This window comes from Drosophila simulans, chromosome 2L, assembly GCF_016746395.2.
Source record: "Drosophila simulans strain w501 chromosome 2L, Prin_Dsim_3.1, whole genome shotgun sequence".
NCBI classification, from domain to species: Eukaryota; Metazoa; Arthropoda; class Insecta; order Diptera; family Drosophilidae; genus Drosophila; species Drosophila simulans.
In genome coordinates, this window is record NC_052520.2 from 5787214 (window position 1) to 5807334 (window position 20121).

Consider the following 20121-nt stretch of genomic DNA (forward strand, 5'->3'; position numbering starts at 1 on the left):
GTGATGGAATGTTAATGTTAATAAAATCAACACGATCTTAATAGGTGTATACAATTTCCAAAAAAAACAAGCAATCTTTACCAAATAAGAATTAGAATAGGAAACCCCATCTCAATCTTTCTTTTGAAGTTAGAAATCGAAAGTAAAAACCTTTTTATCTTTACTTTTAAAGCCGTGAAGGTAGACGCCCTCCAAATGTCAAAATATTCTACATTAAAGTATGAAATCTATTTAAGAAGCTGTATTAGAGGGATTCGACTATGAGATACTCACTAGTCACTTGTTTTGTACCAACAAAACCGTGATGATTATCTACATAAAATAGTTAAAAAAAAGCCATGTAAGCATCTAGTTAAAAAGTTGAAGGATGTGAACTGTGCTTGCATAGTTTCATCGCAAAGAGGTATTAGCTAGTTCTTAGGAATGTAAAGTCTTTATGAATTAGTACTAATGAGTGTCGCTTCCACTTGTTAAATGGGGTCTTTCGCTATGGTTTTCCCTTCATTGGCCACTAATTAAATACAATCATTTACGCTCAGCAAAGCCAGTTCACTCGCTTTTGAAATGCCGAACACTCCGCACTCGCTTCCAACATTAGATTCAGTTTAAGCGTGGTCCTTTCAGCTATGCACGGTGGATTTAGCTTGAGTGCCTGGATGCTGTTGCTCCAATTAGCATTAGGATCTGTTTCCTCAGCAGAAGCGAAGTACGGAACGCGAGTGAAAAGCCCGTGGAAATTAAGGCAGTCACTCTACGGCTTGGGCAGGCGATTATTGGCTTTTAATGGCAGCTGGCTAACGGGTAAGCCACTTAAAATTAGTTCTGATAAGGAATTAAGTTAATAGGGATTTATGTAAATATTACATCAAAACCATTGTAAAGAAAGTGTAAGGAAAGTGTGATCTTTGTTGTCAAGTGTAAGTTCTTAAGAGCGCTATAAAACTGACGCCATCTGGCAACGCCGCGACGCGCTCAACAGGTGGCTCTCGCCCGCTCTGTGTGATTGTAATTGATTTCTGATTTCTGCTCCGACGACTCCGGCTCAGTTGCATTCTAGCCGCGCCGCCGAGTGTTGTGTGTTGCGGACTTCGCGGAGTGACAAGTTGCGATCAACGATCTACGTTTCTGGGCGGCATTCAACATGGCAATTAATCCGCTGCTGATCGCAGCCCTTGGCCTCTTCATCACCGTTTGTCCTCGTCCGTCGACGGCGGCGGCGGTCATCGGGCGGGTGGAGGACGCGGAGGGCAACAAGACGGCGTGGGAACTAACGGAAGCTCTGTACGGCACATCGGGGCTGCGGAGTTTCAATGGCACCTGGATAACAGGTTCGTTGCTCATCAATCCCATCGGTTCGACGACCCACCGTTTGTTGTTGTTGTTCCTCTATCACACCACCTTGTTTTTATTTTGAGGCGGCTATCACCTAGAGCATCACCCGCTGGGAATTATCATCTTCTTGGGGGGAATTAACATCCGGGGAATTCCTACCGCGGGTGCTCCGACCCTTATCAATGGGCTAATTTACGTATATTACGGCTGGGCCATTCATTCCCCTTTTATAGTAGTGCAGAGAAGAAAAGAATTAACTTAAAAAAGAATAATACTTAACACTTTCAAATCAAGAAAACTGGCAAAACTTACATTTTGAGCTTAAGTTTTGGCTAGTTTATTACATTTAATCTTATCTTGAATGAATTACGATCATCATTTTGAAGCTCGATAGTATGATTATTGTGTGTTTCTTATCTGCGACGTATGGTTAACCATAATGGCAGTGTCCAGATAATAGAAAAATCTAAGATTTCCTTTCATTTTAAATTTTCAGGTTATATCATTAATTGAATTCGATGATTTATTTGACAATTTTAGAACTTAAAGTAGGATTATAATTCCACGGTTCTTCTTTAAAGAAGGGCATTCGCCGCACATTTTGGAAATTGGTGCGATGCCCGATTTCTCCTACTTAACTTTCGACGCACCAAATTTCTAGTTGCCTCTTTGCTGGCGTAATTCCAGATTCAATGACACGCTTTACTTCAAACAGCTGCCATTCGAACTTGTATACACTTAAATAGTTAGCTAGGGTATTTGTATTTGTATGTGTTATCTAACAAATGCACTTTTGCAGATGAGGAGTTCTACTACACTGCCAGCGACCGATCCATCCACAAATTCAATGCGGCCACCAAAACAGATGTGATCTTCCAAAACTCCTCATTTCTGGTAAAGTACTTAGCATACTGCTAAAATGATTCGCATACACTAACGTTGTTTTCAGAACAACTATGTGGGCGCCACCTTCTCACTGTCGCCGGACAACACGAAGATCCTGATCCGGCACAACCTTACGGAGAAGTTCCGGCACTCGTATATAGCGCAGTACGATGTCTTCGACATCGAGACCAACACAACCGTCCAAATCCACAAGGGCGAGAAGCTGCAGTACTGCGGATGGTCACCACTGCGGGATCGTTTGGCCTACGTCTACCTGAACAATGTCTTCATTCACTTCAACGAAAGCTTGGAGATCAGCATCACGGACGACGGCGTGGACGGCGTGGTCTACAACGGAGTGCCCGACTGGGTCTACGAAGAGGAGGTTCTGAGCAGCGGCAGCGCGATCTGGTGGTCATCGGATGGCAGCAGGCTGGCCGTTGGCTTCTTTAACGACACCGAGGTGGAGACTTTCACCTACTTCCTTTACGGCGACGGCGCCACCACTTTCTATCAGTATCCGCACGAGGAGCAGCTTAAGTATCCCAAGTCGGGCTCCAAGAACCCGGTGGTGAGCCTGCGCGTCTACGACGTGTCCGACAATGACATGCACAGCATCGTGGCACCCGTGGACATAGTCGGAGACGATCACATCCTGCAGAGCGTCGTCTGGTCGAACTCGACTCACCTGCTAATCACCTGGATGAATCGCCGCCAGAATCTCAGCTCCATTCAGAGCTGTAGCTACCAGGGTGACTGTGTGGAGGTCAAACGGCTGGAGGAGCCCCACGGCTGGGTGGACATTAGCACGCCCAAGTGCTTCTCCACTGGTAAGAACTGCATCTTCGGCTACTTCATAGACAACTGGCACCAGGTGTGGAACCTGGACCTGGAGACGGGACTCAACAGTTGGCAGTCGCGCGGCAACTTCACAGTTTTGAGCGTGTATGGCTATGACGAAGCCAGGGACAAACTGTAAGTTAAGGTAGTCATTTTTAGAAGCGAATCCAATTGAAATACTTCTTCTGCAGCTACTACCAGGCCACTTTGCCCGGAGATCCCTCGGTGTACCACGTGTTCAGCAACGATGAGTGCCTTAGCTGCGGCCAAATTGATGCAGATGGTGTGGCCTGTCGCTCCGCTTCGGGCACATTCAGCAAGTCCTTCTCTTACTACACGCTATCCTGCACTGGTCCCAATCCAAGCTACACCAGGATCTTCGAGGCCTCCACGAAGACACTCCAGATGGACTGGGAGCCGAATACAGCCTACCGCAAGCAAATAGAGCAAAAGCTGCGTCCCAGCTATCAATTCATGAACGTCACCCTGGCCGATGGAAGTATTGGTTACGCCAAGCTAGCCCTTCCGCCCAACTTCGTGGCGACGAAGAAGTACCCACTGATCGTGGTTGTGTACCAGGGACCCAACTCGGTGCGAGTGACCAACGGTTTCACCCTGGGCTACGAGGCGTTTGTCACGACCTCGCGGGAAACGATTTATGCGTATATTGATGGCCGAGGTACGGGTAACAAGGGCAAGGATCTGCTCTTCTCGGTCAACAACGATTTGGGCGATCACGAGGTCGAGGATCAACTGTTCGTCACTCGTTGGATGCAACAAAATCTGGCCTTCGTGGATGCCGAGCGTTGCGGCATTTGGGGATGGAGCTATGGTGGCTATATGACGGCCAAGACCATTGAGAAGGATGACGATCGGATCTTTCAGTGCGGAGTTTCGGTGGCTCCAGTTACCTCGTGGCTGTACTATGGTTTGTAAATTCTTTCTTTTGGTATATAAGCGTTTTACCAGGTTCAATGTCCCATTATAGATACGATTTATACCGAACGCTATATGGGACTTCCCACTGACGATGACAATTTTAAGAAATATAACGAGAGCAGCGTGTTCGGCAACTTGGAGAACTTCAAGAGCCACGACTTCCTGTTGATTCACGGTTCCGGCGACGACAATGTCCACTACCAGCACTCCCTGCTCTTGGCCAAACTGCTGCAGAGACAGGATATTCAGTTCGAGGAACAGGTCCTACAACCAAGCACTTATATTCACCCACAAGTCTAAAGTTTTTGCCACATTTTTCAGACCTACACCGATGAGAACCATGGCATCGGCAATGCTCTGCCCCATTTGTACCATACCATTGATGCCTTCTGGACCAACTGCCTCAACCTGGATGTCTACGAAGACACTGTGTAGTGAAAGCGACTGTCGTCAGTCTAGTCAAATAGAAGTATTTGAAAATTGTCCTTGTCCAAGTTCCCTTAGAAATATTAAATGTTTAAAGTACCAAATGTCAGTTGAAGAAATTAAAGAAATATTAATTTCTTCTTCTGAAAGTTGTTTATGTAATATTAAATTTGTGCTTTCCTAACAAAAATTGAGCCAAAAATTAAAATTGTACCTATATGTATATAAACTCGTTAATGTGTAACCATTTGACTTAATAATTTATGTATCGATAATGGTTGTACTTTAGTTGGAAGGCACCTAGAAGCCAGAAAAGGTATCCATTGTCTACACATCAGACCCAGACGACCTTGAATTTTGCTTTGTTTGCGTCAACTGATTAATGCGATTCGGTTTCGGATTTGCCATGTATCTAAAAACACTCTTAAGGATATTCATTAATCAGCAACAAGGACCAGAGAAAAAAATGGATTCCCGGCTAAAGTTTAAAGCGAAAGCAAGCTCTCAAATAATTTCCGAGCATTCAAGCTGAGCCATCCGGGATAAATCCCCATCACAGCCGGCGCTAATCGGGGTGTCATTCTGCACTGGTGGTGTTTGCTCCTCGGATTAAGTGCCCAACTAATTGCGTATTGTGGCGATCCGCACGCCCAGTGGAGATGTCATGAAAACGAGGCAAAGTTTTAAAGTCTCTCGATTGGCCGAGCATGAAATTTCATTTCGTTTCGCAGATTGTTTAGTCATTTTCAAATATAAATGCACACAACAGCTCTATATTCTTTAGAAAACATTCAAGTTCTCCTCCGTTTAACTAGTCAATTTTATCGAATTTTATAACCCTAATTATGAGTACATAGAATGAACAAAAACCGCACTTTGAAAGAAACACTAATTATGAGCGAAAATGCCAGAAGCCGTTGAGTTTGGTTTGTGAAAATCAATTAATTAACTTGTGCAAAGTTGAATTGCTTCTTCCCAGGACGGCAATAGACTGAATTATGGAGGAAAAAAGTTGAAATTGTTTGCGACAAATGAAAATTTATGACCTGGATTTTAGAGCAAGGCTCCAGTATATATGACTAAATCCGCAAAGTGACTTGTGGCAAACAATTAAATCCTTTTCAACTTGCTCAACTTTGACATCTGAGCATTGACTTATCGACGGAGGCCACCATTAGGCAATAATTGAAACAAATGAGACAGAGAAGTGCACTTTGAACCAGAGAACTGCAAGGGTGGCATTTTTTACCACTCGACTCACACCCAACAATTTTGTGTGCGGGTGCTACGCGCCACGCACATCGCGGGTACTTACAAACACACAGTATACATCTGCACAAGTAGACAAGACACCCCGTTGTGCCCGCACCCGAATCAATACGGTGACCTGCGTCGCGGGTGCCGATCATACTCGGCACCCATAACGGAGGGTAGAGAAGACAAACAGTCAGAAAAAGACAAATGCCTAAAAAGGGATGAGTGACAAAAGCACTTGTGGGTTTACCGTTAAACACATGGGTGTTTCCAAAAATACTCGGGTGTTTCGAAAAATACTCGGGTAATAGTCTCTATCAGTCTATCTACTCTTGTAGATAGTCGAGTCACAGACAAGATGCGTAACTCCATACGTTTTACACTCCATACGTTTACACACTATTCTTTCGGCGTGGCTCTAGACTTTGTCGAATACTTTGTAAAATATGCCCTTCATCTTATTATTATATTTTATTATAATTATATATATTATATTATATTTTATTATATTATATATTATAAATATATATATATATGTAATTTAATTATTATATATATATATATATATATATATATATATATATATATATATATCTATCTATGAATCTATGTACATAATGTCACAAAATTCTTTTCAAAAATGAATTTATGCAAGAATATTTGTCATTAGAGTATTCAGCTAGCGACTTGTGAAAAATTAGTAAGGCAATGATTCGAAACGGGTGGCACCCGACATGAGCACCAAATTTTTCTTGGGTATTCCCTTTTACCCTTCATTTCTTATACCCGTCGCGCTTCCACCCATACAAATTTTAGGCGTACAAAAAATGACCTGCGGCCGATCGTTGACTGTGCGTCCACTCACCCATACGGCTCTTGCGCAGCAGGCCTCGGGTGGTTTTTTTACTCGTAACAAAAACACAACGTTGGTAAAACACCCGAATATTTTCTGTTGCCGCAAGTAGGGTGTCAAAAAAGACGGGGTGCCTAGAGACCGAGTGTTTATCGGGTGGACGTAGAGTGCCAGTGGCGGGCTGCAGTTCTCTGCTTTGAACTAAACATTTCGGGTTAGCTAATTGGCAGGATAATCGCACATCAAACGTAGCATACTTTTCAGGGCAAAATTAAAAGCAACTTAAGAACATGACATATTCTTTCCCCTTATAGGATCTAAGGCATGACAAACTTTGAAGTGCTTTATCTTTACTTTAGAATTAAAAAAAAAAGGTATGATTTACTTACTTTCATTTATTTTCAGACGCTGGGCGAGGCGCTGAGCCCCCTGTGACAAACTAAGTTAATGAAATAGAGGCCGTGAAAGACTGAGCCGCAAAAAAGTCGAGCGAAAAGCGAGAATTTTCACACTATAATACGTAGTGGAAGTGTACATATGTGTTTTTGCGAAAGTCGGTTTATTTTCGTGGGGTGGAGCTGCTCGACATTTCGCTGAACCGGGCGGCCTCCCGGGTGCCTTTTGTTTGATGGCGTCAAGGCGGAAACGTGCCCACGAGGTTGCAGGGATAAACTAAATATACGCTGTAAATTTATTGTGCGGAAAATATTCCTGCGTTTCGCATTCAGGACGCTGTATGAATGTATGAATGTCTCGGCGCTGCACGACTCACAAAAAAAAAAGAACTCGTTGACCTTTATGACTTTACCATACAAAGTGATTTTCTCGCATTTTCATGGCTAAAGTCTGAAAATTAAATTTAATTACGGAAAGTGGTGTGGGTAACCCCAAGCCTCAGAACCTAAAAATATGTTATTCAATTACTTTGCATGTGCGAACTTAGTTTTAATCAAACCGAGCTGTTTTTAAATTTGAGTCCTTTGCAGCAGGCACTCATATCCTGGCTTGAAATATAGCCCACTATATGGAATAGCCCCAGCAATCTTGCCATCAGTATGCATGCATTTTCCTTGATTTTTCAATTTTGTAGTTGACGATGAATTTGCGGTGCTCAGTGACTTCCGGCTTCGGCGAAGCCCATGAACTCATGCTTGTGGTCACTGCTGAAAGTTAGGGGATTTTCATTTATAAATATCCTGTTATATGGACTTCCGCAATGTATTTTTCGTAGCCACTAGCAAACAAGTCGGTTGTGCTGAACTTTTCCCTTCGATACATTAAAAAACATAGGGCCAATAAAATCAGTTTTCTGTTACAAAACGGATGACGGATGGCCATATAAGGACGAACACGGAGCTGAAAGCTATAAATCACTTGGGTTATTGAAACTGAAAAGAATGTTATGCCTACTCAATGTTTTCAATGTAGTTCAAGTTCATGCGGAAAGCCAATTGGCTTTAATTGTAAAAAGGTACAATAGCCTAACAACTTTTTATCATTCATGGAAGAGTGTAAACACTTTGAACAAGACAGATTTCTTTAATAACTAGCTTAATCTAGTTGGTGAAACCTATTTGTTTCGCATTTAATTAACCTTAGCAGAACCGATTACCCGATTTAGACTTGCATTATATTTAAGGGTTTTCTTTGGCTGACATTGCCATATATAGTTTGAAAAATGCACATCTTGGGATTGGCATTAATCTGCTTCTGGTTTGGTTTTGCTGAAAGTTGTGAGAAAGTCTGCGCTCATAACTTTAAGCCCATGTGTGGTCACGATGGAAAGTGTTTTACGGAAGCGGTAAATGCCTGCCAAATGAGAAATATAAATTGTGTAAGAATTGCTAAGGGAAAACCAGGTAAATGAACTACAAGCCTACTAATTAGCAAATCATAAACATTATGTGCATTTTAGTTTTTAAAAAATTGCATCTTGGAGCGTGTCAAAGATATTTTACAATTTGTAAAATGTTACCCGAAGATTGAATGTAACCATTTTTACATATGGTAGAAAGTCAAATTGGGAGTGGTGTGAAATCGAAAGAAATTGTTACTAATTAAATGGACATTTAAACTAAGCGCATATTTCGGAATTATCATTCTATTTTTTGGATTGACGAGAGTAGTTGTAATACGTAAGTAGTTGTAGTCCTATTGTAATATATTGATTTTGGCCCTGTCTGAGCCCTTTTAGCCCTCTTGCAATCCAAACTGACACCAATTGGTATCAATACCGAAAAGAGCAAATCTTTTCCCACAAAAGTTTAATGTCAAAGTTATAAATGCCAGCAGGGCCCAGTGGGCGAGTGACCAGTGTCGTCTTGACTTGCCTATGATTTTTGCTGCCTCTTTTTATGTAGAATATATTTCTAGGCTCTGCAGTGCAATCATTTTTACGGACATTTTGGATTGAGGTCCAGTGGGAATCGAAGCTTTCTACGAACCACAAATAAATGCTCAGTCAGAATATTTAAAAAATGCAACAATTTGCGGCGTATAGAATGGTCCAAATGATGCACATGAAAAACCGAAATTCAGGAAGCTTTTATTTTATGGCCTTTTGTGTACTTTTCGAATACCATATACATATATATGTGCCACAGTTATCATATATATATATACCAATCTATATATCTGAATGATGGCACTGGCATGGCAGAATGTTCATGTGATTGTGAAAATATTATTTTATTAATTAATGGACAACCATTTCGCTGATAGAAAAAGCTACATTCAATGAAATGGAATTACTAGAAAGGGTATTGAGTTTTAAATTTTGGAAGTTATTGACAAAACAGCACCGCAAAAAAGTTTGAAGTCGACGAAATAAATAAGTTTCAACAAAAGTTTTTGGATGGCTGGCTTTAAGTCGCAAAACTTTAAAATTTATTGTTGCCTTTCAGTTGAATGAAACTGATTAATTCCCTTAGGACGTTAGGAAAAACTTTTCACTGCCAAATGATAACTAGTATGAAATATAAATATTTTTGCCACCACTACGTTTTATATTTGCAAGTGGATTTGCAAGAAGCACTGAAATTGACAAGTCTTTCATTGTATATTCCAATCAAACTAACGGCAAAACATTACCATAATTCTAATCATATAAACCACAAAAGGAAAGCTATGCTAACGAAAAATTCATGGGGCTCAACTGCTGGAAAATGCGGAAAATGCATGGCCCAAATGCAGTTAGAGTGAGCAATAAAACCGAGACCTATTCGATGTGCCTGGCTGGCTGGATGGCCGGGACCCAAAACAAATCCCGGAATGGGTGGCGACCTGACCGGGCTTCACTTTTGTGTCAACGGAGGTTCCATGGAAAACCGCCTTGCATCGGTTTCCCGCTGGCCTGCATTGCCGGGATTTCATGAGCCATATGGCCTGTGGGCTGCAGCTTATTTGGATCGCCTCATTGCCGGCATTTCGCTTGGCATTTTCCTCACGAAATTCAATAAAGAACTTTTGACACATTTTTGTTTGGCCTTTTGCCGGATTGACCTTTAAAGAATTGCAGTTTATGAGCTTGACAACCTTAAGTTTTGATCTCATAAATGATATTCGAAAACAAAGTAAGTATATCTATTTGTTATAAACAAATGTAAAAAAATGTAAACCTAAAGTTTAGCCTTTGCACTTGGCTTCGCTGGCATTCGGCAATATTTTGTTTTAGAACGTGTCTAAACTTCGCAATTCTTTAGGGTTCCATTTAGAATTCCATTATTCTCTAAAAGTTCTAGTCAAAAATTCAGGCACGTGAACTGTTTGCACAACGCCCCAGCTGAATTTGGGTAATTAAATAATGCATGCCTGAATTAGATACCTGCTAAAAAACCGAAATAGAAATAAGAAGCAAAGGTTTACTTTAAGCTATGTAAAGGGGGAAAATTCACGTTGATGGGGGAAAAGAACTCTAGCCCTAATCAACAAACAAGCGAAATACGCCGACAAGTTGTGGGAATTTCAAATGGCTGAAGAGGGCCGAAAAACGCCGACGCCGGAACAGAATTGCGACATAAATCTACTTTGCATATGGAGATGAATATGCCCGGCGATTTGAGTTATGTGTTGCGCGTTACGCATACGCCATGTTTTCAGGGAAATTGCTACCAAGTGGAGAAGTGCTTAGCATCGTGCTCCATCGACCCGTTCGCCGCGTTCTTAAAGTGATATATCCAAATGGAAACGGTTTGGGGCGAACACTCCTTCAGCTTTAAGCCACGATTGCATTGGAAATTCCGCGGTTCCACACGGCGCATGCTTAATTTTTGCCTCATCCACACTTTTTTTTTTTTTATTATTGGCAAGGGCTCAAACATCAAAGCTCATGACCGGCATAGAAATTTCTATAAGACCTAAGCCATAACCATGAATGTATGTAAGTATGTTTATTGATTTAACTTAAAGCAGATCCCAGCAAACATACTTGTTTCTCTGCACGAACAAAAAAGGGCTAAAAGTGCAGGCAGTGTGGTTAATAAAAACATCTTCAAAGTGTATTTTTATGTGCCGCACTCCCCGGGGGCCTTCCATTTCTGTGGAAGTAACTTACATATGTAATAATAAAGAGCACAAGACAAATTATTTTATTTCATCCGCAGCTTACCACAGCCCCGCAATAAATCCTTTTACTTGGCCTTTTTCTTCCTTTCGAATCCTCGCTTACATTTTCCTTTTCCCCTCTGGTTTTTCAACCCGTTAAATCGCATAGGCACCGCTAGGCGAACACTTCGCTATTCACAGGTGGGTGGCAGGAAAATGCAGTGGATCGCAATTGTTTTAACCTCTCTCGATACCTGTCTCGTCAACTATGCATCGCTAGAGCTTTTCATCTCGACGCGATGTGCTACAGTAGCCCACAAAATATTTGAACGAAGATACCTTACTACCTTTCATTTTGGGTTATTTTGCGTGCAACCTATTAAGTTCTTTCATGTTTCCAGCAAACAAACAAGAAAGTCATCCTTGTCTGAAATAGCTGTTAAAAAAAGGATAAATTAACTAATTTTCCCACTTGAAATCCTTATTTGTGTGGGTAAACAATTGCGGTAGTTGAGTGTTATTAAAGCCCGCCGGGCGCAAAAACGTCGGTTTACCAGCACAAAGTGAAGGAATAATAAAGTGTATATCCATTTTTCGGGCTAACCGAATTAAAGTTGCCCAGATTGCGGAGCGTTTCGCCAATAGTTCTGTTTTTAAATTAAGCTGTCAGGACGGCAATCACTTTCCAATTCTCGACAGCAGCAGTGGTGCAATAATGAAAACAAAATGAATGAAATTATGTGCCAGATGCGCCGGTTGTCCTGCTGTCCTACTGTCCGGATGTCCGGATGTCCTTGTATCCTCGTGTCCTGGTTCTTGTTGTTGTCAGTGACGTGCCTATGTCAGCGTAACCATAATTAAAAAAAAAGCTAAGGGATAAGGAGGAGGTCACACGGAATCCACAACGGATTTGCAGCTTTCACTCCGACATTATGAATGTTTTACCCTTTACACCTCAGATTAAACACCACGACTTTTGGTTTAAACCAGTTAAATTCCACGGAAATATAAAATTAAGGAAAAATAAAAATTTAACAATATATAAAATCAAGAAATTAATCCAAAATTTAAACAGGTTTATTAAGTTATCTCATTGAGTTTGTATATCTTTGATTTCTCTTTAATTTTAACTAAGAAACAATATCCTTGGCAGGAGTTGTGTATCTTGAATATATCTGTCACCATACAGATAAATTGTTAAACTATCTGTTTGCATTGAAAATGCTTTCTGCAATCAATTTGAATCTATTTAACACCCATTGTGCAAACCCTTGAGCTGGCAAATCGCTTAAGCCCCCGAACTCAATCAAAAAGTTCAATTGCTCGAAATGGGGCTTCATTCATCGGCATTTCGCATGTTCATTTGTTAGCCTTGTTTGCGAAGGGCAGAGCTGCCCAGCCAGTTACCCTAATAAAGCGACATTCTGCACTACGGCTCATAAATATGAAGAATAATGCAGAATGTTGTCTACTTTTGGGCGCTTGGCCCGACTTCCGTGACGTGTAAGCGGATTGCCAAACTTGCGAGCTTGCCGAGCTGCCAAACTGCAATTTTCCAAGCGAGCAGGCCGTCCGTCTACCAGCACTGGGCCAATTGGAAACCTTCGTGACGCAAACCGCCCATTAAATGCACATCAAGTCAAAGTCAGGGCGGAAATCCTTTTTGCCAGTTTGATTTATCGAAGCCTCCTGCCAGTCGTTCGGTCTTACGAGGCGCACAATTGGGCCATCATTCTGCTGGTCCCATGCAATTTGTCCAACTTTCGAGCACTGCCACAACAAGGGTTTAATGAGCTGTGCAAGTCGAGGACCTGCTAAGTAGCAATTATGCATTTACCCCAGCCCCAAAATGTCTATTTTGGGACACTCTGATTTCTGGGAACGAAAAACATGCTGGCGCACACAGAGCAGAAGTTGAAAACTTTCAACATGATGTAGTGTCTTCAACAATGCACAAATATGAAATACACATTTGTTTGTGACTGTGCGCCAAGTGCTTTTGATAACTGCTTAACACGGGCTATCGTATCGATTGGCAATCAAAAGGGTCACGGAAAAAGGTGTACCCTAAAAACACCTCTTCTAACTCAAACACTTGAAGGAGGATGAAAGACCGGACTAGGAGAAGAGTAAACTGCCCGTTTTTCTATGACCCGAAACAGCTATAAAAATGTTTCCTTGCCTTGAATAAAAATCCCGGACAGCAGGACGTGCCCAAGAACATTTCTGTTTATGTGGGCAGGTGGCAGCAACATGCAAAATAGCCGCGCCACTCTCGAAAAAGCAGCCCAGACAAATTTTGTTAAGTACTCAACTTGTTTATACCCTATACGTGAGGGGGTATATACACTCTCAAGCAAGATCTCTACCATGAAATTTACACTCTACATTATGTTACTAGCTACAGTCAATTTCATAGCTATAAAGCGTTGCTATGACGATGGTATATGCTTTAAGTTAGAAAAACGGTTTAGTGTAGAGCATTCCACTGGCGACTTTGAGACTCCAGCATCTGACTGATTTCCATTGTTGCTTCCGTCGAGATGGCGCAGTTTGTGGTATTTGCGGTTTTGCTATCTGAGGCGTTCTTCAGCCGAGCACGTCTGCTTCGCTTTGAGGCTCCCAGGATGCGAGCGAGTTGCTTTGGTGAGTTGGAGCCGGGACTTATGTCCCGGCCCGGACGGCGATGTAAAAGGAGCAAGGAGCAGGAGCAGTGGGGAGGTAGTGCAGCATTTGGGCACGGTTGGTGTTCGCTTAAATATGGCCCAGGAAGCGGCTGAGAGAGGCTTAGCTGCAAATGCCAAAAGTTCACCATTTCCTAAGACAAGTTGCACGGAGAACATTTCGGGCTTAGGTTTTGAAGAGGATAATTAGCGACATGCTTCCCATGCTGAACAACGCGGTTCGCTGCACAAATGGCCCTCAGCCCCTTAACCCCTTAGCTCCTTGGCTGCATGGTGGGCACCAATGAGTGCACTTGCTGAAACCTATTGCCATTCCTCCAGATTCGGCTCCTCCAGCCAGGCAGCGTGACAATGCCGGGAGGGATGTCAACGCGGCCAGCAATAAAGTTCCCCATTTCACTGACACTGCACATTTACCATAAGACGAAGAAGGCTGCACCCATCTACGGAAATATGGCGAAATGCAACCGCGAACCTCTTTTTCTTAGCATGCAGGAGGCAGCGGCAAGTTTATTGAAATTTTATGCATTTCCCGCATTATATGAGGCCGCATTTGTTGTTCCGATGCCACCGAAAAGTTTCATTTTCGATACTGCCTGTAAGTTTGTCGGTCGACAGCTGCCTTCCTTCGGTTTGCCCCACATCTCCAAACGCCCATCTCGCATGGTTTCACATCCTTTATTCAGCATTTTAGGCAACATTTCGAAGGATTTCCGCCATCATCGAATACATATTGGTTAGCTCCGCTTAAAGGCGATTAAATCGAAGCACTAAAGTACAATGCAAAGCAATAGTGTCTGCATAATTTTACAATTAAAAATTGTTTGCAATGCTCCAATTTATTTGTAATGTAATGTGTAAACTAGTTCATGTAAATTTTGATTTCCATTAAGGGGAGGAGTGTCGACAAGAGGTCACATGGTCAATTTGTCAAGAGTTGAAAGGTAGCATTCTGTATGGTGTTCAATGGGAATTGAGATAAGGTACTGTCGCTGCCTTGATCTATTTCTTCTTCTTCTTGTCATCCTTTTTGGGAACACTGCCCGGCGGACAGGACGATAGGTAGCCTCCACTCATCATGCGATCGAACGCATCCATCGGATCGTAGTTGGAGTAAAAGTTCCTGTACTTCCTCTTGCGGGGATTGTTGTGTAAAGTGTACAAAATAAGTGGAGCTATCAGGGCCAAAGTGCAGGCCACTTTTACATTGCGAAACGTTTGCTTCAAGTGTAAATCATGCATGGGAAACTTAAACTCGGGGGGCTGTAATTGTATAAAGAAAAAAAGATATATTACATGTGTTTTGATAATCTTCGAAAAGTATCTTACCTTTTCTGCTGGCATTTTGGAGTTTCTCTGCTTATGTCGGGAAGAGAAATGAATGTAAAATGTATCTCAGCTTAACTCGTTCTTACCTACAATGCTGAGCCTACTCTTTCTTAAAGATATTTAGAAAGCTGAAGTTCAAGTTCATCAAACATAAAAGTAAAGCAGCTTTGTGAACCCTAGGGAATTAACTATCTCAACAAACTTTCTTTCTGTCTGGTTTGGTGCCATATATTTTATCCTTTTATTTTGTTATGGCCCATAAGGAATAGGTGCTGATGTCCCTCGGATTTGTGGTTGTGTTGATTTACCTCCTTTTGTTAGAATCAAGCAGCGATGCAAACCCTTTCATTTCTCGGGAGTTGTTTGCCAAACCAATGCAGATAATTATGTACGGAATCTGTAACAGGATATTGTGTAAATAGTTGTCCAAATGTCGCCATTTACTGATGCGGCCATTGAAGAGGTTCTTCCCTCACTAATATCCACAAGTACCCTTTGAGCATCGGCAAATTGTGCTCGAGCCAACAGCAAATATTTGTTTTTTTAAGCTTGGTTAAGCAATTGCAAAGCGACTAAGTTTATAGGACAATTGTGCACCCTATAGTCCATTAAATTTAATTTCTGTTTTCCACTAAAATTGCGTTCAAAGTTCAATCTGTTGCACCTGGACAGCACTCTACCTAATTTTATGCTAGTCATTATTTTTCTTGTATTTAATGTCAGGGAAAATCTGCGCAGGGAATTCGAAATTTGCATTTGGCAATTAAATTACTAACAAACCGCTTGGAAAAACACACCAGGAGAGTTCACATTTTTTTTTCCCCAACATTCTGACCATTCAACTTTGACCAGACGGACAAAATTTTTAAGTCTGTGCATTGAACCGTCGTGCAAAAAGACAATTTCAATATGTTTGGCGCCTCAAGGCGTTGACGGCATTTATATTTATAAGCCCGGACTTCCATTCCTTTTGCAGCCTTCTATTTCCACAGCGATTCAGATACAATACTCATACACTATTGGCAAAGGACATTTTCGAGGGCGTCTTCGATCTGTCGAGTGACCACCATATATCTCTCGGCTGCTGAATCCGCAATCTCATGTCGATAGACTTTTAAGTGTGCTCTGAGCTAAGTAGGTGTAATCAAATTTAAGTAGAATTTTGAACTTATAATGGCTCTTAGTGGGAAGACTTACCACCACCGGTTGTCCAACTGTTGCAAACAAAAATTTGCGCTTGTGTGCAATTTGCTTTTATCGCCACCGCAGGCCAAAGCCATTTTAAAGTTTCAAACAAATAGAAGAGGTTTTGTTTGAATCTTTAAAGTTGCTAAACTTAAATTATATATTTGTTTAATATTTTGGATGAATCATTTAGACTAATTCAGCTTTTTCTAGCTTCCAGATAAGGTGCGCGTCATGTTACAAAAATATACATTTCTCCCTACTGCTGCCGGTTAGTTTGATATTTTCGCCTTTAATTTATTAAGTTTTCCCAGCACTATTCCTGGGACCTTTTGATTAATATAAACACGAGAATCGCATGCTCCGAACAACCTGCAGCTCAGTGAACTTTGTCCCCTATCCCGGCAATTAGGATGGGAGGGCCAATGAACCTCAATACCATCTACTTTTGACGTGGTCGTGTCATTATTATCTATTAGTTATGGCCCAAGTGGATGAATGGCCACGCCCCCACAACCACCGCCCTCAGCCCGGGCACTTCAAGCTAATTGTAAGTTATTGACACGAAACGTGCCCCGTGCTTTTGCCAATAACGGTGACGAAAGGGGTGACCTCAACGCCCACCTGTAACCGAGAAACGGCCACCGTTTGCGGTAATTATAACTTCCGCTGGCTTTTGAGACGCAGCGCGTCCTTTCCTCGCCACTCCAGGTGAATCATCAAACTAATTGAATTATAAATGCTGTGCCAGAGGTAAATATTGGGCATCATTCAATATAAATTATGTAATGCTTGTTGTTTGTACCTACAAATTGATGAAATATCAGGTTCCAAAAAAAATGTGTATAAATGTATTCTAACTCTTAAAATGTATTATGTTCGAAACTGTGCCATGGAAACATTATAAAAATCTGATACTATAGATTCTAAACATTGTATTAGCTTACATTTGTCCACACTATTAGTTATTCATGAAGTTGTCGTGTTTTCTATTTTGCGTCCACCCGAACACCAAATTCCATGTGGTTCAAGCGCCAATTGGAAAATCTACATGGAAATCTACAAACCCAAATTCAAATTGCAGCCACAAAAAGAATGTAGTAGCGAAACCATAATGGCCCAATCCTTCAAAGCCTCAAAAAGCATAAACATTGCCATCCCAAAATTATAACTTTTCTTTTAGCGTGCCCTCTGCTCCAGATTCAGACGGAAAAATGTCTTATGTGGAGGAGCGTGGAACAAAGGAACTATAAAATCCATGTATGGCCAGTGTTCGTGTTATCTATCTCAATGTGAGCGGTGTTCGCTTGAGCTTTATGGGCCTTTGCCGGCAACGCCGTTCGCCAAAGGGTTCATTAGTCCTTCCAGCTACAACATCAAAGCCAATGAACGTATAAAATGCAGGGAAGGTGGACGCAGAAAGTGGAATGGTGAACTGCAGTTGGGTGGTGGGGGTAAAATGGCACAAGCGCAAACAGCAAAATGCCAAACAAAAGCCAAGGAGCCAAAGCCATGCCAGAATGAAAGCAAACGTGACACACGACATTGGAACAAATTGCGTTGGCACTGCGGCGCAAAGTATGCAAAGCGAAAGGACGTTGGCTGGGTCAATATACATCCATCCATCCATCTAACCAACGAAAGGACCTGCTGCTCTGGCGAAAACTTTGCCGACTAGACCTGGAAAAAGTTTCATCTGGATAACTGGGAACTGCGAACTAACTGGCGACTGGCATCAAATCGATTGTATAATTGTCGATGCCAGTGGATATTTTGGTACGGCCCGATTTGCCTCCATTAAGCCAGTACCCGCCACGTATTCGTCCTTCAAGGACGTGTTTGATTTGCTCACGCACGCTAAGCGCAAAGTGCTGTCCGACATTCGGACTGCGTTTTTCCTTTTACGCCCCTCCGGGCGGTCATTATTCATTAGAGGTTGGCCAACTCCCCAAAGTTGGAATTCGCTATCAGTCGGGCACTTGCCTTTCCGCCTGCGGCTTGTTTTAATTAGTGGCCAGATGATAAGTAACCGCCCGTTTCCTGTTAACAACATTTTCCTAACGATTTAACTGAATAATTTCATTACGGACAAAACGAACTATGTAATCCAAACTATTTTCCCCTTAATAAAATACCAAGTAAAGTATAAAATCACATTTGAATATAGGTATCACTCAACCACTTGCAATCCAATATCTATTTTAAGGAATAAAGTAAGATATTGCCTATTGATTTACTGAACAACAAAACGAACTGTCAGGTACTTTGAATGCAACATATGTAGCCTTAAATTTATGGCTTCAAAAGAATAGTTTCCTTTTCCTTAGAGGCTTTGTGGCCTCAAAATAATTTATTAGGATTTTATTGCCACCAAGGCTTTGCATATAGCTCTCCTTTTTTTGTGCCTTTATGTACCATTTTAATAGATTACAAAATTGAATTTTAAGTGCTATTTATTTGAAAATATATCCCTATATCGATGGACTCGACTGTAGCTTGCCATCCTGTTTATAATCACTTGTTTTCCCACACGACTAAGGTCGGAATTCATAATTCCTTCAATAACAGCTAAATGGCTTGAAGACGAATGTGGAATAACACTTAAGAATACTACCAATAGTTACGCATGCTTAATGTAGTTAAGTATATTGCCTATGCCCTAGTGTATCTGAATGGCAACTACTTAGATTGTAAAATTAATTGCCTCTTATGAGCCACTGTTTAATCTGCTTGGCTTCGCCAGCGTATTTGGCCAACCGCATTGATGATATGTATTTGTTTGCCTACTGCTGAGCCAAAATCAATTAATTTCAATGGAATTGTGACGGGATAAGAGGACTAATGTTTGTTGGACTCTTTGCCAAGTTGGAGACAATTGATTAAAATTGCTATGCCATACATCATGCTGCGACTCAAATTAAATTTACATTCAAAGTCGTTGGGACTTTTAATCTTGCCATAGCCCACTCCATTCTGAGCGATTCTTTGGCAAGCTCTAAGCTCAAAGTACACATACTTAATTTATTTGCGCAAAGCTCGCCGAGCACAATTCAATTCTTTCAGTTTCCAAGTACTGACCGCACCCATGTGGCTGCCACCGACTTATGACTACTTTTCCACTTGAACTTGGCCAAGGTTTCACTTGGCCAACAAGGGAGATTTTCAAAGCCTGAAGGGGAGATCCGCGACCCAGCTGAAAAATGTTGAAAAATCAAATTGCATTCGAATTTGTGCGTCCCTTGGTGGGAGTGCAACCATTCAAATACCAAAATATCATATTTTCGAGCTAGCTTACACCAGCTAATTCCGAGGAAATCAAACTTTAAAAATTCCAACTTGGCAGCTTAGCCAACGACGTCCTTAGAAGCTGGATGACATCGAAGGGAGTTCACGAACAGATACGCCTTCTAAGATTGATTTTTGTTGGGAAACTGACTAATGCACACAAAGCTTTTCAAACAGCAGCCACTCTCGCAGTTTTCCGCAGCGCACAAGGTGCAAGTTTTCCCGCCTTGTTAAATTTGTATACTATTTGGGATTCAGCGGGAGGCACGTGCATAATGCTTATCCGTTCGAAGGATCCGCGGAAGAGGTGAGAAAAGTACAAAAACTTCGAATTTTTGAAGCAATTTTTGTTGCTGTTTAATTGTTCAAAGGACGTTAATTTTAAAATATTTTTGGATCTACTGCATAAATATGCTAAATATAGTTGGTGTCATAACTTTAAGGATAGCTTCTTATAAATATAAATTTACAAAGGCAAGTAAATCGTTACCTTTTACAGCACTTATTTCCGAGATCCTCATTGACTCACATTACGCCATAATTTGAATTTTGTGCGGGCGAATGAAT

At 41.5% G+C, this 20121-nt stretch overlaps 3 protein-coding genes across 5 annotated transcripts; 2 read left to right on the top strand and 1 right to left on the bottom strand.

Moving 5' to 3' along the window:
- The first annotated feature begins 562 nt into the window (after nt 1–562).
- LOC6731120 (venom dipeptidyl peptidase 4) lies at nt 563–4666 on the top strand. Of its 3 annotated transcripts, none has more exons than XM_016179618.3 (6): nt 563–801; nt 2132–2226; nt 2282–3192; nt 3249–3985; nt 4046–4257; nt 4318–4666. In XM_016179618.3, the coding sequence occupies exons 1-6, from the start codon at nt 627–629 to the stop codon at nt 4429–4431; spliced, it is 2244 nt and encodes a 747-aa protein (XP_016023663.1). In that variant the 5' UTR covers nt 563–626; the 3' UTR covers nt 4432–4666. The 3 variants fall into 3 exon arrangements, with proteins under 3 accessions (XP_016023663.1, XP_016023661.1, XP_016023662.1); XM_016179617.3 differs by lacking the exon at nt 563–801 and adding an exon at nt 1011–1328; XM_016179616.3 differs by lacking the exons at nt 563–801; nt 2282–3192; nt 3249–3985; nt 4046–4257; nt 4318–4666 and adding an exon at nt 983–1332 and having other exon boundaries at nt 2137–2203.
- Nucleotides 4667–8190: 3524 nt separating this feature from the next.
- On the top strand, nt 8191–8612 carry LOC27209187. The gene is made up of 2 exons (XM_016184669.3): nt 8191–8388; nt 8445–8612. Exons 1-2 carry the CDS (start codon nt 8208–8210, stop codon nt 8513–8515), a joined length of 252 nt encoding a protein of 83 aa, XP_016023664.1. The 5' UTR covers nt 8191–8207; the 3' UTR covers nt 8516–8612.
- Nucleotides 8613–14575: 5963 nt separating this feature from the next.
- Nucleotides 14576–15242, bottom strand: LOC6731121. Its single transcript, XM_002078242.4, has 2 exons — nt 15085–15242; nt 14576–15018 (listed from the first exon to the last, which is right to left on the bottom strand). Exons 1-2 carry the CDS (start codon nt 15097–15099, stop codon nt 14758–14760), a joined length of 276 nt encoding a protein of 91 aa, XP_002078278.1. The 5' UTR covers nt 15100–15242; the 3' UTR covers nt 14576–14757.
- Between the last annotated feature and the right edge of the window lie 4879 nt (nt 15243–20121).

Coding starts and splice junctions, on each gene's coding strand:
- LOC6731120 (XM_016179617.3), top strand. CDS start 1,142: ATGGCAATTAATCCGCTGCTGATCGCAGCCCTTGGCCTCTTCATCACC. Junction 3,193..3,248: donor GACGAAGCCAGGGACAAACT/GTAAGTTAAGGT, acceptor CTTCTTCTGCAG/CTACTACCAGGCCACTTTGC. Junction 3,986..4,045: donor TACCTCGTGGCTGTACTATG/GTTTGTAAATTC, acceptor GTCCCATTATAG/ATACGATTTATACCGAACGC.
- LOC27209187 (XM_016184669.3), top strand. CDS start 8,208: ATGCACATCTTGGGATTGGCATTAATCTGCTTCTGGTTTGGTTTTGCT. Junction 8,389..8,444: donor AATTGCTAAGGGAAAACCAG/GTAAATGAACTA, acceptor TGTGCATTTTAG/TTTTTAAAAAATTGCATCTT.